The sequence below is a fragment of the Oncorhynchus tshawytscha genome, linkage group LG04 (genome assembly GCF_018296145.1).
Source record: "Oncorhynchus tshawytscha isolate Ot180627B linkage group LG04, Otsh_v2.0, whole genome shotgun sequence".
Classification (NCBI taxonomy): Eukaryota; Metazoa; Chordata; class Actinopteri; order Salmoniformes; family Salmonidae; genus Oncorhynchus; species Oncorhynchus tshawytscha.
Window position 1 is genome coordinate 17,338,255 of NC_056432.1, and position 16,461 is coordinate 17,354,715.

Below are 16,461 nucleotides of genomic sequence, written 5' to 3' on the forward strand. Positions count from 1 at the left end.
AGGGAGGAGGTGAGGGCCCTCGGAGTGTGGTGTCAGGAAAATAACCTCACACTCAACGTCAACAAAACTAAGGAGATGATTGTGGACTTCAGGAAACAGCAGAGGGAACACCCCCCTATCCACATCGATGGAACAGTAGTGGAGAGGGTAGCAAGTTTTAAGTTCCTCGGCATACACATCGCAGACAAACTGAATTGGTCCACTCATACAGACAGCATCGTGAAGAAGGCGCAGCAGCGCCTCTTCAACCTCAGGAGGCTGAAGAAATTTGGCTTGTCACCAAAAGCACTCACAAACTTCTACAGATGCACAATCGAGAGCATCCTGGCGGGCTGTATCACCGCCTGGTACGGCAACTGCTCCGCCCTCAACCGTAAGGCTCTCCAGAGGGTAGTGAGGTCTGCACAACGCATCACCGGGGGCAAACTACCTGCCCTCCAGGACACCTACACCACCCGATGTTACAGGAAGGCCATAAAGATCATCAAGGACATCAACCACCCGAGCCACTGCCTGTTCACCCCGCTATCATCCAGAAGGCGAGGTCAGTACAGGTGCATCAAAGCTGGGACCGAGAGACTGAAAAACAGCTTCTATCTCAAGGCCATCAGACTGTTAAACAGCCACCACTAACATTGAGTGGCTGCTGCCAACACACTGACAATGACACTGACTCAACTCCAGCCACTTTAATAATGGGAATTGATGGGAAATGATGTAAATATATAAACAATGCTACCTTATATAATGTTACTTACCCTACATTATTCATCTCATATGCATACCTATATACTGTACTCTATATCATCGACTGCATCCTTATGTAATACATGTATCACTAGCCACTTTAACTATGCCACTTTGTTTACATACTCATCTCATATGTATATACTGTACTCGATATCAGCTACTGTATCTTGCCTATGCTGCTCTGTACCATCACTCATTCATATATCCTTATGTACATATTCTTTATCCCCTTACACTGTGTATAAGACAGTAGTTTTGGAATTGTTAGTTAGATTACTTGTTGGTTATTACTGCATTGTCGGAACTAGAAGCACAAGCATTTCGCTACACTCGCATTAACATCTGCTAACCATGTGTATGTGACAAATAAAATTTGATTTGATTTGATTTGAAAATCGGCAGTGTATCAAATACTTGTTCTCCCCACTGTATATTCTACCTCTTGGTGATGTAATTCTGAAACACAATGTCAACTTTCACTGCTATGGGGACGACACACAACTGTACATTTCGATGAAACATGGTGAAGCCCCAAAATTGTCTACCCTGGAAGCCTGTGTTTCAGACATAAGGAAGTGGATGGCGGCAAATGTTTTAATTTTAAACGGGGACAAAAGTTGTAGGTCCCAAGAAACAAAGAGATCTGCTGTTGGATCGGACAATTAATCTTGATGGTTGTACAGTTGTCGCAAATAAAACTGTGAAGTACCTCTGGGTTACTCTGGACCCTGATCTCTCTTTTGACGAACATATCAATAATTTTTAATGGACAGCATTTTTCCATCTACGTAATGTTGCAAATATGTGAAACTTTCTTAAAAAATGAGTCAAAAAAGCGAATCAATGCTTTTGTTACTTCTAGATTAGACTGCTGAAATGCTATACTCTCTGGCTACCCAGATAAAGCACTAAATAAACTTCAGTTAGGCTGCTAGAATCAAATTTGATCATATTACTCCAGTCCTAGCCTCTGTTCCTGTTAAAGCTAGGGCTGATTTCAAGGTTTTATTACAAACCTACAAAGTATTAAATGGGCTTGCTCCAACCTATCTTTCTGATTTGGTCCTCTTGTACATACCAACACGTACTCTACGGTCACAAGATGCAGGCCTCATTATTGTCCCTCGAATTTCTAAGCGAGCAGCTGGAGGCAGGGCTTGCTCCTATAGAGCTCCATTTTTATAGAATGTCTACCTATCCATGTGAGAGACTCAGACTCGGTCTCAACCTTTAATTCTTTACTGAAGATCATCTCTTCAGTAGGTCTTATGATTACGTGTAGTCTGGACCAAGGGTGTGAAGGTGAACGGCAAGGCACTGGAGCAACAAACCACCCTTGCTTTCTCTGCCTGACTGGCTTCCCTCTCTCCACTGGGATTCTCTGCCTCTGACCCTATTACGGGGGCTGAGTCACTGGCTTACTAGTGCTCTTCCATGCCATCCCTAGGAGAGGTGCATCACTTGAGTGGGTTGAGTCACTGACATGATCTTTCTGTCTGGGTTTTGTGCCCCCTCGGGCTCGTGCAGATATACTCAGCCTTGTCTCAGGGTAGTAAGTTGGTGGTCTGTTGATAGCCCTCTAGTGGTGTGGGGGCTATGTGTTGGCAAAGTGGGTGGGCTTATATCCTGCCTGGTTGGCTCTGTGCAGGGTTATTGTTGAACCCGACCCCCCCGTCTCAGCCTCCAGTATCTATGCTGCAATAGTCTATGTGCTGGGGGGCTAGGGTCAGACTGTTATATCTGGTGTAATTATCCTGTCTTATCTGGTGTCCTGTGTGAATTTAAGTATTATCCCTCTAATTCTCTCTCTCTCTCTCTCTCTCCCTCCCCTCCTGGAGGACCTTAGCCCTAGGACCATGCCCCAGGATACCTGGCCTGGTGACTCCTGGCTGTCCCCGGTCCACCTGGTCGTGATGCTGCTCGTGTCAACTGTTCTGCCTGCTGCTATGGAACCCTGACCTGTTCACCTGACGTGCTACCTTGTCCCGGCCATATACTTTTATAATTTGCCACCGTGCTTCTACATCTTCATTGCTTGCTGTTTGGGGGTTTAGGCTGGGTTTCTATACAGCACTTTGTGACATCTGCGGATGTAAAAATGGCTTTATAAATAAATGTGATTGATTGATTTGATTGAAATGGATGTGCTATCCTCGAGTTATGTTTGTGTAAAGCCGCAAAGACACCATGGTTGCACCAGTGGTGTAGTGGGTTGGATATACATTAAACATGGCCTGTCAGAAGGTGTTGACTTCTTTCTGGACAGATTGCTCTGCATGTCACATTTTTACCCCACACAAAATGGAAAAGCATGATTCTCACTTTTCATGAATTCATAAATGCATGCCATCATCTACCTTCTACACCCCCCTCCCCTCTTCTCTCCCTCCCTCTCAGTAATGTAAATTTGGTCTTTGATAATAAATAGACTGAGGCAGTGAGAAGTGCATAGACTGAGTATACTATAATTTATATTTCAGCTGAACACATGCAGCCCATAGTGAGCTCCTGATGCCGTGTGTATGGGTTCCTTGGAGAGGAGAGGATAGTGTGTTTGTTATTCATAGAGCTATTAGTGAAGCTGTTAATGAATTGGACCAATCGCTCAATGCTGGGTATTGTTTGTTTTGTCCTATTTGCTGTTAACTAGATGCCCATAGACTTTAAGGCAACCAGGGGGGTTTTAATTAAAAAAAATAAGGAAAACAGCATACAGATCTGCAACTGAAAACCTTTTTTTTATGAATAATGAATTACTAATATCTTAGCAAACCTCCTGAGGTCCTAAACAAATTGTGATACTGTTGTTGTAGTTTTAGTGATGAGATGGCTTTGAGCCATGGTAAAACCACATTGATGTCTGGGTCTTTAGGTTTTGTGTTTCACCCCATCCAATAACTCATTGCCAGAGGTAAAACCTAATTAGAAACTACACCCCATTGCAGATACAGTACCTCCCTCTAAAACAGATCAATACATCTATTAAACAAGCCTTCTCTACAGTATGTAGGAATGTTGTTCAGAACCCGTCTACCAAATTGTAGTTGTGAGCGTCACAGCATAAATATAAGGTAAACAAAACACATGGGAAGGAATACTCAGAAAGAGCAGAGTTTGAATAGGTATTGTAATTTTAATAATTGAAAAAGGAAAGTGTGTGTGTGTGTGTCCCGCCGGCGCTCTGGCAGTTAGTGTGGCTCTCAATGTTTTTTACACACCCCAACAAACATAAACATCAAAGATGTGTGCTGTCTCAATGGAAAACTTTCTCACCCTCAGCTCAACCATCAAATAATCATTTTCTCTTAACTCAAATCTCAATAATGAGATAGGTAGTCATATCTTTAAGTGAGGTCATTATTGGTCACATTCTACGATGTACAGACTGGAGTACAATCTGAGGACTTTAAATATATTGTGTATTTATATGCTGCTTTTCTTGACAAGGGTTCACTTAAAGAGATGTCAATCTGGATGCAACTTTCCTGGTTCAATAAGATACATAAAAATAAATATGTTATAGAAGGAAACTCACCTGCTCCTGTGCATCAATTAGGTCATGTTGTTGAGCAACTAGTTGATGATAGAGATAGATGGCCATCTAGTGGCCACCAATGTCCACTGAACAACAGGGTATAACAAAAGGAATATTCTCAGTTTGTGGTATAGAGTTGCCTTTGTCAAATGGACATAATAGGCTATAGGATATATCAGTTTCCCTGAGCAGAGGTAGTGCATCCCTGCCCAACTATCCTGCAATCTCTGCAAAGAATGGACTTGATTGATCTGACAGATTTCCTGCTGATTTCAAATCGAATCAAATATTATTTGTCACATGCTTGGTAAACAACAGGTTTAGACTAACAGTGAAATGATTACGGGCAATTCCCAACAATGTAAAGAGAGAGAAAATAGAGAAATAATATACAAGTAATAATACAATTAATAACAAATACGCAATGAGTAACAATAACTTGGCTATATACATGGGGTACCAGTACCGAGTTGAGTTGATGAGCAGGGGTACAAGGTAATTGAGGTAGATTTGAGGTAGATGTGTATAAAACATTAAGAATACCTTCCTAATATTCAGTTCACTCGGTCAGTCTATGTCATGGAAAGAGCAGGTGTTCCTAATGTTTAGTACACTCAGTGTATAACTGGACAACGGGATAGATAATAAACAGTAGCAGCAGTGTATGTGATGATTTTTTAAAAACAGTTTGTTCAAAAAGGGTCAATGCAGATTTCATTTCAATTATTTCTTTTTTTACTTTACTTTATTTAGTAAAGATTTTCTTAACTTTTATTTTCTTAAAACTGCATTGTTGGTTAAGGGCTTGTAAGTAAGCATTTCAAGGTAAGGTCTACTACACCTGTTGTATTTGTCGCATGTGACAAACAAAATTTAATTTAATTTAATGGTATACCCATTGATTGTTATGAGGAATGAGAAATTAGGAATGTGTTACCTTTTCATAAACCAAAATCTAAGGTTGTGTATCCATCATTTCTAGACTTATCAGTCACCTCTTCTGGAGGGCTTATAGGAATTGAATGATAACAAATTGGGTTACAATGGAATGGAGTTCCTTTTTTCTCATAGTTTAATCCTGCCAAGTAGCCACAGCACAAATAGTAGCACAAATGCAATACAAGCACAAATACAATACAATATGTTAAATGTTACTGTGGCTGTCAGCTAACCCAAGAGTTCCTACCCTCTTGATGAGGTTTTGTACCAAGGTCGCTACTTTATTTGCTTGCTTCGGAGAGTGCGTTCCACACTCTTGAGACACTTGCGCCCATACCTTTGGGACAGACTCTCGATGGCCTCACCAGGGTGCCATCCCACTTCCGACACCAATGTACAAGTTCAGGGATAGCTCCGGCCACTTCTGCTGTCAGCCCAACCCCTTAACCTTTACACCAAGAGGTCTAAACATCTGGACAAGGTCGCTAGCTGTACAAAGGTCACAACAATATCATCAACTGAAAATACCATTGAATAGCAGGAAATAGGCCAGATTTAGCCTTTTCTGATAGTTTTTGAATCCTGAAATCAATATATATTTTCTGATGGAAAATATTGAGGACTGTTTTTACTTTAAATACGAAATGACATGAGCTGCATACTCCACTAACCCCATAATAAGTCATATTTATATTTTCTCTCCTATTTCCAATACTAAAACATGCATCATGATTACAAACACAGTCAATAACGTCTCTGAATTAAATTCAAGGGGCTTTATTGGCATGGGAAACATATATTAACATTGCCAAAGCAAGTGAAGTAGATAATATACAAAAGTAAAAAAATATATATAAAAATTAACAGTAAACATTACACTCACAGAAGTTCCAAAAGAAGACATTACAAATGTCACATTATGTATATATACAGTGTAACAGTGTACAAATGGTTAAAGTACAAAAGATAAAATAAATAAACATAAATATGGGTTGTATTTACAATGGTGTTTGTTCTTCACTGGTTGACCTTGTGGCAACAGGTCACAAATCTTGCTGCTGTGATGGCACACTGTGGTATTTCACCCAGCAGATATGGAAGTGTATCAAAATCAGGTTTGTTTTCAAATTCTTTGTGGATCTGTTTAATCTGAGGGAAATATGTGTCTCTAATATGGTCATACATTGGGTAGGAGGTTAGGAAGTGCAGCTCAGTTTCCACCTCATTTTGTGGGCAGTGTGCACACGGTGTCCTTTCTCAATAGCAAGGCTATGCTCACTGAGTCTGTACATAGTCAAAGCTTTCCTTAAGTTTGGGTCAGTCACAGTGGTCAGCTATTCTGCCACTGTGTACTCTCTGTTTAGGGCCAAATAGCATTCTAGTTTCCTCTGTTTTTTTTTGTTAATTCTTTCCAAGGTGTCTAAGTAATATATTTTTGTTTTCCCTTTACTTGGTTGGGTCTTTCAGGCTTTGTTGATACAGGACTCTACCTGTTTCCTCCAGCATCTTCACAAGGTCCTTGGCTGTTGTTCTGGGTCTAATTGTGTTGCTGTTCTGGTGCACTGTGGGGAATCTTCTCCCTCTCTTCTTAAATCTTGTTTTTAAACCACTCCACAAATTTCTTGTTAACAAACTATAGTTTTGGCAAGTCAGTTAGGACATCTACTTTGGTCATGACACAAGTAATTTTTCCAACAATTGTTTACAGACAGATTATTTCACTTATAATTCACTGTATCACAATTCCAGTGGGTCAGAAGTTTACATACACTAAGTTGACTGTGACTTTAAACAGTTTGGAAAGTTCCAGAAAATTCTGTAATGGCTAGAAGGCTAATGGTTAGAAGCTTCTGATAGGCTAATTGACATCATTTGAGTAAATTGGAGGTTTACCTGTGGATGTATTTCAAGGCCTACCTTCAAACTCAGTGCCTCTTTGCTTGACATCATGAGAAAATCAAAAGAAATCAACCAAGTCTGGTTCATCCTTGGGAGCAATTTCCAAACACCTGAAGATACCACGTTCATCTGTACAAACAATAGTACGCAAGTATAAACACCATGGGACCACGCAGCCATCAAACCGCTCAGGAAGGAGACACGTTCTGTCTCCTAGAGATGAACGCACTTTGGTGCGAAGTGCAAATCAATCCCAGAACAACAGCAAAGTACCTTGTGAAGATGCTGGAGGAAACAGGTAGAGTCCTGTATCGACATAACCTGAAAGGCTCAGCAAGGAAGAAGCCACTGCTCCAAAACCGTAATAAAAAAGCCAGACTACGGTTTGCAACTGCACATGGGGACAAAGATCGTACTTTTTGGAGAAATGTCCTCTGGTCTGACGAAACAAAAATAGAACTGTTTGGCAATAATGACCATCATTGTGTTTGGAAGAAAAAAGGGGAGGCTTTCAAGCCGAAGAACACCATCCCAACGATGAAGCACGGGGGTGGCAGCATCATGTTGTGGGGGTGCTTTGCTGCAGGAGGGACTGGTGCACTTCACAAAATAGATGGCATCATGAGGACAGACAATTATGTGGCTATATTGAAGCAACATTTCAAGACATCAGTCAAGAAGTTAAAGCTTGGTCGCTAATGGGTCTTCCAAATGGACAAAGACCCCAAGAATACTTCCAAAGTTGTGGCACGATGGCTTAAGGACAACAACGTCAAGGTATTGGAGTGGCCATCACAAAGCACTGACCTCAATCCTATAGAAAATGTGTGCGTGTGCGTCCAAGGAGGCCTACAAACCTGACTCAGTTACACAAGCTCTGTCAGAAGGAATGGGCCAAAATTCACCCAACTTATTGTGGGAAGCTTGTAGAAGGCCACCCGAAACGTTTGACCCAAGTTAAACAATTGAAAGGCAATGCTACCAAATACTAATTGAGTGTATGTAGACTTCTGACCCACTGGGAATGTGATGAAAGAAAAAAAAGCTGAAATAAATCTCTCTACTATTATTCTGACATTTCACATTCTTAAAATAAGTGGTGATCCTAACTGACCTAAAACAGAGAAATTTTACTAGGATTAAATGTCAGGAATTGTGATAAACTGAGTTTAAATGTATTTGGCTACGGTGTATGTAGACTTCCGACTTCAACTGTGTGTGACTTCCATGTTGAGGCCCTCTTTGCTAGAGAGGGGCATAGATCTGATCTGAGGGGGCCTAAATGGGGTGCAGCCATGGTTGACTTGAGGGGGTGTTGATTGGTTGGGGTGGGGGTGTGTATGTGGCTGGTGGTGTTGTCGTCTGGATGTAGGTCCTCTCGGCGTGGGTCCTCTATGTGTAGGTCCAGGGGGAGGGGTCCCGCAGGTCTGGGAGAGTGTCTCGCTGGTCTGGGCGGGGTGTTTATTGATCTGTTGCGCCTGTGTGAAGTGTTGGGACTGCGTTTGAGAGCGATGTCCTTTAGAGTCCGGGTGAAGGTAGGCACTGCTGCCTTGTATAGGTGGACCTGGTCATAGAGGCTGTTCAAGTCCAGGATGGAGTGGTGGGCCAGGAAAACATTTGGTTTTGAGGCACTGTCATGGGAAATACTTGCGTTTACCCACTGTATGGTAGCAGGGTGGAGATAACCACTTGTGCATTGGGGAAAGTAGAAGAAGCTTTTTCAATCACTCCCTTCAGTGCTGTGGCCACCCTTTCCTGCTGTGTTCTCAGGTCATTTGTGCCTGTGTGTATTGTGTGACTGGGTGAACCTAATTGGTCCTCAGACAGAAGGTCTAGGGCGCGCTGGGTGTTTGGACACCAGAGTTTAGACACTGCGTTTGGGAAAAAGTTTTTCTCTTGTATATATATTTCCCATTTGAGCCCATAAGGAGTACAATCTGTGCTATGTGTATGTCCTCAGTGGGGTGTGTGTGTGTGTGTGTGTGTGTGTGTGGGGGGGTTGTCAGGAGGGCGGCTGACAGGGGTGAGATCCCCTGGGCTTGGGGTTCTTCGTTTGTCTGTTCTGCTGTGATGTTGACGCTATGGTCAGGGTCTGGTGTGGACTGTTCTGCTGTGGTGTTGAGACTTTTGTCAGGAGCTGAGGTGGATCTGTTCAGCTGGCTTCTCTGCGGGGGTGGCCACCTCTCGTGAGTTGTTCTCTGTCACATGCCATCCCTCTCACTCTCTCCTCCAGCAGTCTGATCCTCTCCTCTAGTGCTCTGTTCTTCTCCTGCTCTTGCTTTTTATTTTGTTGAAGTTGTCTCACCACAGTCCAGATATGTCTCTCTCCACCTCCAGCTTTCCGGGGCTGGTTAAGGGGGTGTTATTGTGCTGGACTGTTGTCACAGTCTGTGCTGACTGGAGTGTAATCACCTGCTGTTCCAGCTCTACCTGACTTACCTCCAGCTGGGTAAATGTATCCTTAATTTCAATGAGGGGGTAGTACTCTGTGCTGGGAGATTGACTTTCCACTTGTGGTTGCTTGTCTGCAGGGTTATATAATGAAGAGGTCTGGTCTGACCCGCTTGGGGTGGGGGTGTCTTTCTCAAGGGAGAGCTTCTCCTGCTGGGCTAATTCTTTGATTAGGTGAAAGTCAGCTGAAACTGGGGTTGCCCTGAACCAATACTGTTCCAGACTTATAGAGATTTATATTAGCTGACTCAGAGTCCTTGTTGTCTAGTGTCCTGAGTTTCCACCCCTCGTTAACAACCCTTTTAGCAGAGGGGTAGTGTGCTAATATAGCACTGTGCCATGCCAGGGGATGGTTTGTGTAGAAGATGAGGTTGCTGTTCCCATTTTTATAATAGTCAGCAAAATGGGTGTCTTGATTTTCCATAAGGAGCTTCATTTTGTGATATTTTCTTGCCTTATCATTCTTTACATACACAGGGTGCTCTATTTTAATTACCTCTGAACAGCGGGAGGCAGCTTCCAAGGCCTCTCCATTTGTTTGGAGTAGACTGTGCGACTCTCCTGACATTGTTGGGCTAAAGGTATTTGACACCTAATTGAAGTTGTATCAAGCTTGGCAGCCTTAATTTAGCATTCAGTCCTTATAAAGTAATGCAATGTATTTTTCTTCTTGGCTTTTGGAAATAAAATATAGCTTCAGACTAAACATTTTTCACTCAGTTCCAGGTTGGATGGTGCAGTGTGGAAAGTGTTCATGATTCTTTTATTCAAAAACACTCAAACAAAAGCGCACAGTTCTGTCAAGCTAAGACACTAAACAGAAAATAAGATCCCACAACCTAATGGTGGGGAAAAGGGCTGCCTAAGTATGATCCCCAATCAGAGACAACGATAGACAGCTGCCTCTGATTGGGAACCACACTCGGCCAAAAACAAAGAAACAGAAGACATAGAATTTCCTACCCGAGTCACACCTTGACCTAACCAAACATAGAGAATAATAAGGATCTCTAAGGTCAGGGCGTGACACTCTCTCACTCATCTATCTATCCCACCCTGCCTTTCTAAAGTCTTCGAAAGCCAAGTTATTAACAAACAGATCACTGACCATTTCAAATCCCACCGTACCTTCTCCGCTATGCAATCTGGTTTCAGAGCGGGTCATGGGTGCACCTCAGCCACACTCAAGGTCCTAAACGATATTATAACCGCCATCAATAAAATACAATATTGTGCAGCCGTCTTCATAGACCTGGCCAAGGCTTTTGACTCTGTCAATCGCCACATTCTTATCGGCAGACTCAACAGCCTTGGTTTCTCAAATGACTGCCTCGCCTGGTTCACCAACTATTTCTCTGATAGAGTTCAGTGTGTCAAATCGGAGGGCCTGTTGTTCGGACCTCTGGCAGTCTCCATGGGGGTGCCACAAGGTTAAATTCTTGGGCCTACTCATTTCTCTGTATACATCAATGATGTCGCTCTTGCTGCTGGTGATTCTCTGATCCACCTCTACGCAGACGACACCATTCTGTATACTTCTGGCCCTTCTTTGGACACTGTGTTAACTAACCTCCAGACGAGCGTCAACGCCATACAACACTCCTTCTGTGGCCTCCAACTGCTCCCAAATGCTAGTAAAACCAAATGCATGCTCTTCAACCGATTGCTGCCCGCACCCACCCGCCTGTCTAGCATCACTACTCTGGATGGTTCCGACTTAGAATATGTGGACAACTACAAATACCTAGGTGTCTGGTTAGACTGTAAACTCTCCTTCCAGACTCACATTAAGCATATTCAATCAAAAATGTAATCTAGAATCAGCTTCCAATTTCGCAACAAAGCATCCTTCACTCATGCTGCCAAACATATCCTCGTAAAACTGACTATCCTACCGATCCTTGACTTCGGCGATCCATTTACAAAATAGCCTCCAACACTACTCAGCAAATTGGATGTAGTCTATCACAGTGCCATTCGTTTTGTCACCAAAGCCCCATACACTATCCACCACTGCGACCTGTATGCTCTCGTTGGCTGGCCCTCGCTTGATATTCATTGCCAAACCCACTGGCTCCAGGTCATCTATACGTCTTTGCTAGGTAAAGCCCCACTTTATCTCAGCTCACTGGTCACCATAGCAGCACCCACCCATAGCATGCGCTCCAGCAGGTATATTTCACTGGTCTTCCCCAAAGACAACTCCTCCTTTGGATGCCTTTCCTTCCAGTTCTCTGCTGCCAATGACTTGAACAAATTGCAAAAATCACTGAAGCTGGAGTCTCATATCTCACTCACTAACTTTAAGCATCGACTGTCAGAGCAGCTTACCGATCATTGCACCTGTACACAGCCCATCTGTAAATAGCCCACCCAACTACCTCATCATATTTTTAAAAACATTTTTTTACTCCTTTGCACCCCAGTATCTCTACTCGCACATCTATCACTCCAGTGTTAATTGCTAAATTGAAATTATTTTGCCATTATGGCCTATTTATTGCCTTTACCTCCCTAATCTTACTACATTTGCACACACTGTATATAGAGTTTTCAATTGCATTATTGACTGTATGTTTGTTTATCCTATGTGTAACTGTGTCGCACTGCTATGCTTTATCTTGGCCAGGTCGCGGTTGTAAATGAGAACTTGGTCTCTACTAGCCTACCTGGTTAAATAAAGGTACAATTAAATTAAACTCATGAATCAGATTATTTTACTAAATCCATCACCGGAGGGCAGACTTTTCGTCGCGTGCACTAACATTTCTTCGTTCCAGCCACAAGGGGGAGGTATTGATTATGATACTGAGCCGAGTTGTCTGCTTCTGGCTGCTAGTCTGCCCATCATCATCATTCTCTCATCGTCGGGGTCTGGCTGGCTGGGATAGCAGAAATTGCTGGTTGTAGTATTTGCGTCGGAACTATCAAAGCTCAATCGCTTTGGCTGAAGGATGTGGGATTAAAAGAGAATAAAAGGTCAAAATACCTCCCTGGATTTAATTTGTTCCACGATACTGCCACTACTTCGAAATGTCGGGGAAAATAGAGAGTAAACCAGGTAAGCACGGCTAGACTGGACTAAATAGCTAACGGCAGCTAGCGAGGGTTTCAACTAAACAACACAGCTACAAATTCAGATTCCACAGCCACAAAGTCAAAGTATAGCATTTTGGTCTTAATTTAAGGTTAGGGTTATTACGGTTAGGTTGGAAATATGAGTTGAAGAAGATAAATTGTATAAATGGGCGGGGTTTAGCCATAATTTGGATTTTGTGGCTATGTTAACTAGTGACGACCTCTCGCTAGATGCTAGTCAGTCTGATTTGTCTGCCTTTTTTCTTCTAGATAGAAATACGGCCGCATCACCCACCAAACTTTCACATTCTGTCGCAGCGTTAGCTAGGTAGCTACTACCTAGTCAATATTGGCCAAACATTCAATCAGTGTTTAACTAGCTAATATAAGCTAGCTAACCAGGCAAAGTTAGATTGCTAGCATTGGCTAGTTACATGGTAGCCTAGCTAACTGAGTTAACGTGATTGAAATGGGAAAACACAACTTTCATATTTTGTTACAATGTTGCTATAAATCTATTCGCATTTAATTAGTTATCTAGCTAGTTTTTTTTATTCTGAAAAGAGCTGGTGGCGAATTTATAGCATGTCTAGCAAACTAGCTAGCTAAGATAGCTAGCTTAAGAGCTAGTTAACCTCCGCTGTCGAGCTACAGTCTGCTGTATCCCGAATAGAAACTTGTTTGACAGTATTGATAGTAACGTTAACAAGGTAGCTAGTTAATTATAGCTACATCATAATATAGTTTACGTGCCACTGTTACTTTTAAAATACACCGTGACAATAGCCGTCATTCATTCTAGGCTACCTGATAAATAGGGTCTAGCTAGCAATGTAGTAGTAGTGTTTTCTCCATCCCTATGATTTACAGCCAGTAGCTGTCAAGGGTTGGTTATTACCCTCCACCACCTGCTCTGACCTTCCTGATCAGGGACTAGCTATTCGAGGAGAATAACAAGTACTTTGTCTAATTCACAGTGTGAGAGTCTTTCTCTTCTCATGGGTTATGAGAACTAGTGTGAGTCATAGTTCACTGAAAACCTTCCTACATCCTCTATGGCTGGAGAGAGTCACTTCTAACTACTTCAGTCAAGTGTCCCCATCTGTAGCAAGTATGTATCTGTTCTATGTATTTAGTGAGTTGACACTAGAGAACTAGTTGAGACTGCTAAGGAGTCAGTCAACCCATCTTTTTTGCCACCTTCAAATGAATTGGGTGTGTTTATGATGAAATGTGTTACTCATACCTGCCATACGATTCAGGAATGATTCAATTAAAGTTTATACTGTTTCAGAGAAGACTTAAGGCCTATTGATTTGCTCTCTGTTGGGTTGTTGTGGGTTTAGAAATGGTCATACATCTGGAATTCTAAATGGCAGGGCCAGCACTAATCTCAGGAGGTGTTGTTCACTACTGGTTCATGGTGAACTAGAAGTGGTAGGATCAGCATGTCCTTGTTGGGTGTGTGCTGTGATTCTGATCAGTGGCTGCTGGTTGGTGTTGGTTGAATGACTGTGGACAAGCTAACGCATTAATAACAGTGTTAACTCATCGGATGTGTAACTACAGTGGTGTTCAAATGAGCTGATTAGATATAATCTCCTCTAGTCTTAAACGGCCATTGGCAACACATTCCTTTTAGATTGATGAAAAAAATGGTGTTGGTTATCTCTGAGTGCACATTAAGAGCTTCCCAGCAGTGGTTGTCAGAGGAAGGCCTTCTTGCTGCCATACAAAGTAGACCCTGTCCCTTTGGGCTTGAACCAGGGACCTTCTGCACATCAACAATATGCACTCACAAAGCAGCATTACCTATCACTCCAAAAAAGCCTTGGTCCTTGCGTCGCAAGGAATATAACTAGCTTACTTCAAGTCTCAGGGGGAGTTTCATCACTTGCACAAGGGATGCTACTAGCATACCACCCAACAAGCTAGCGATTCCAAATGGGCTAGGCTACACAGATGGGAGGGGGGGAATTGCGGTACTGTGTTTTATTTTAAATGATGTCATTTTTATGTTTTGCAGGCTAAATGTTACCAGTGCTGGCAGATCAGTTTGGAACAGTCTGAGGCCCTATTGTATATGTGTTCTCTCTTGTAGCTATGATTCTTGATACTTTCCCACTGAGAGATAACTATAGAGGCTATGTCTTTGTTGTGGCAATTATTTTTTTTAACAATTTACCTTCATCTTCAGTAATCCTCCCACTAGTTCTCTGCAATTCCGCTTGGGCCGTATCCACAAAGCGTCTCAGAGTAGGAGTGCTGATCTAGGATCTGTCCTTACAATCATATTAATCATGAACAAAACCCCCAAAACTGATCCTAGATCAGAACTCCTACTCAGAGACGCTTTGTGGAAGCGGGCCCTGATAAGTTCTGATGCATCATTTTGCGTGACCTACATTTGTGGTTATTTTGGGGGGCTACTAACAGTCATGACTCAGTCATGCTAGCCAGCAGATCCGACCCGCTTGTTTACAACTGCTTACAGCTGCACTAGGGTAGGTAGAAGCCACAGCATCCATTTTGGAATGGCAGTGTCAGCCAATCAGCTCTTTTGTTGTTCAACGAGACATGCCATTCCATAAAAAGCAAAAAAATGCTTTGTCACACACAGGATGGGTGCAGTGAAATGTGTTGCTCTACAGGGTCAGCCATAGTAGTACGGCACCCTTGGAGCAAATTAGGGTTAAGTGTCTTTCTCAATGGTACATCAACAGATATTTCACCTTGCCGGCTCGAGTATTCGAACCAGCGACCTTTCGGTTACTGGCCCAACGCTCTTACTTCTGGCCCTACATCATGTCCTCCTCTCCCTCCCAGAACGTTCCAGATGTAGGGTCTAGCATGAGGACGAATATGTTTTTTTTCTTAACGAGCAGCCGGCGGCAGAGCTTGCCGCCATCCACATCAACCTGGCTGTAGTGGAGTGGGTCGAGAGCTTCAAGTTCCTCAGTGTCCACATCACTAAGGAATTAGCATGGTCCACACACAGGAGGCTAAAAAGATTTTGCATGGGCCCCCAGATCCTCAAAATGTTGTACAGCTACACCATTGATAGCATCTTGACTGGCTGCATCACCCCTTGGTATGGCAACTGCTTGGTATCTGATAAAGGCACTACAAAGGGAAGTACGTACAGCCCAGTACATCCCTGGGGCCGAGCTCCCTGCCATCTTGGACCTCTATAACAGGTGGTGTAAGAGGAAGGCCCTTAAAATTGTCAACGACCGCTAAATAGTTAACCAAATAGCTACTCGGACTATCTGCTATTTACACTAACTCTTTTGATTCATCACTTACGCTGCTGCTACTGCTTATTATCTATCTTGTTGCCTTGTCACTTCCACCCTACCCATATGTCCATATTTACGTGAATTACCTCGTACCCCTGCACATCTACGGTACTCAGTACTGGTACCCTGTGTATATAAACCAAGGTATCGTTACTTTTTGTATTTATTCCTTGTATAATTATCTTTCTATTATTTTTATATTTTTCTCTGCATTGTTCGGAAGGGTCCGTAAGTAAGCATTTCACTGTTAGTCTACACAATTTGATTTGATAGATAGATTTGTGTAACAGTTGGGATAATGGGACAATTCTAAGTGCAACGCATTTCTCATCCCTGAATTGATGTAAGTTTTTTTCCGAGCCATATCTCACGCCAGTTCCACAGTGTCTTAATATACACAGGAATGCTGTCCGACCCTAGTGCCAGCTGTAAGCAAGTGGGACGGATCTGCTGGCTACAGTCATGCCTGTTCTGGCCTCACCTTTCTTTACAACCATGGTGGAGAGATTT

At 42.7% G+C, this 16,461-nt stretch overlaps 1 protein-coding gene across 3 annotated transcripts in view; it reads left to right on the forward strand.

Moving 5' to 3' along the window:
- Positions 1-12,409: 12,409 nt before the first annotated feature.
- LOC112248224 (rap guanine nucleotide exchange factor 1-like) overlaps positions 12,410-16,461 on the forward strand; it is a 48,750-nt gene continuing 44,698 nt past the window's right edge. For all 3 annotated transcript variants that reach the window (XM_024417075.2, XM_024417076.2, XM_024417077.2), the window contains exon 1: positions 12,410-12,635. In XM_024417075.2, coding sequence (XP_024272843.1) covers positions 12,608-12,635 — 28 coding nt within the window. In that variant the 5' untranslated portion in view covers positions 12,410-12,607. The remainder of the gene's footprint in view (positions 12,636-16,461) is intronic.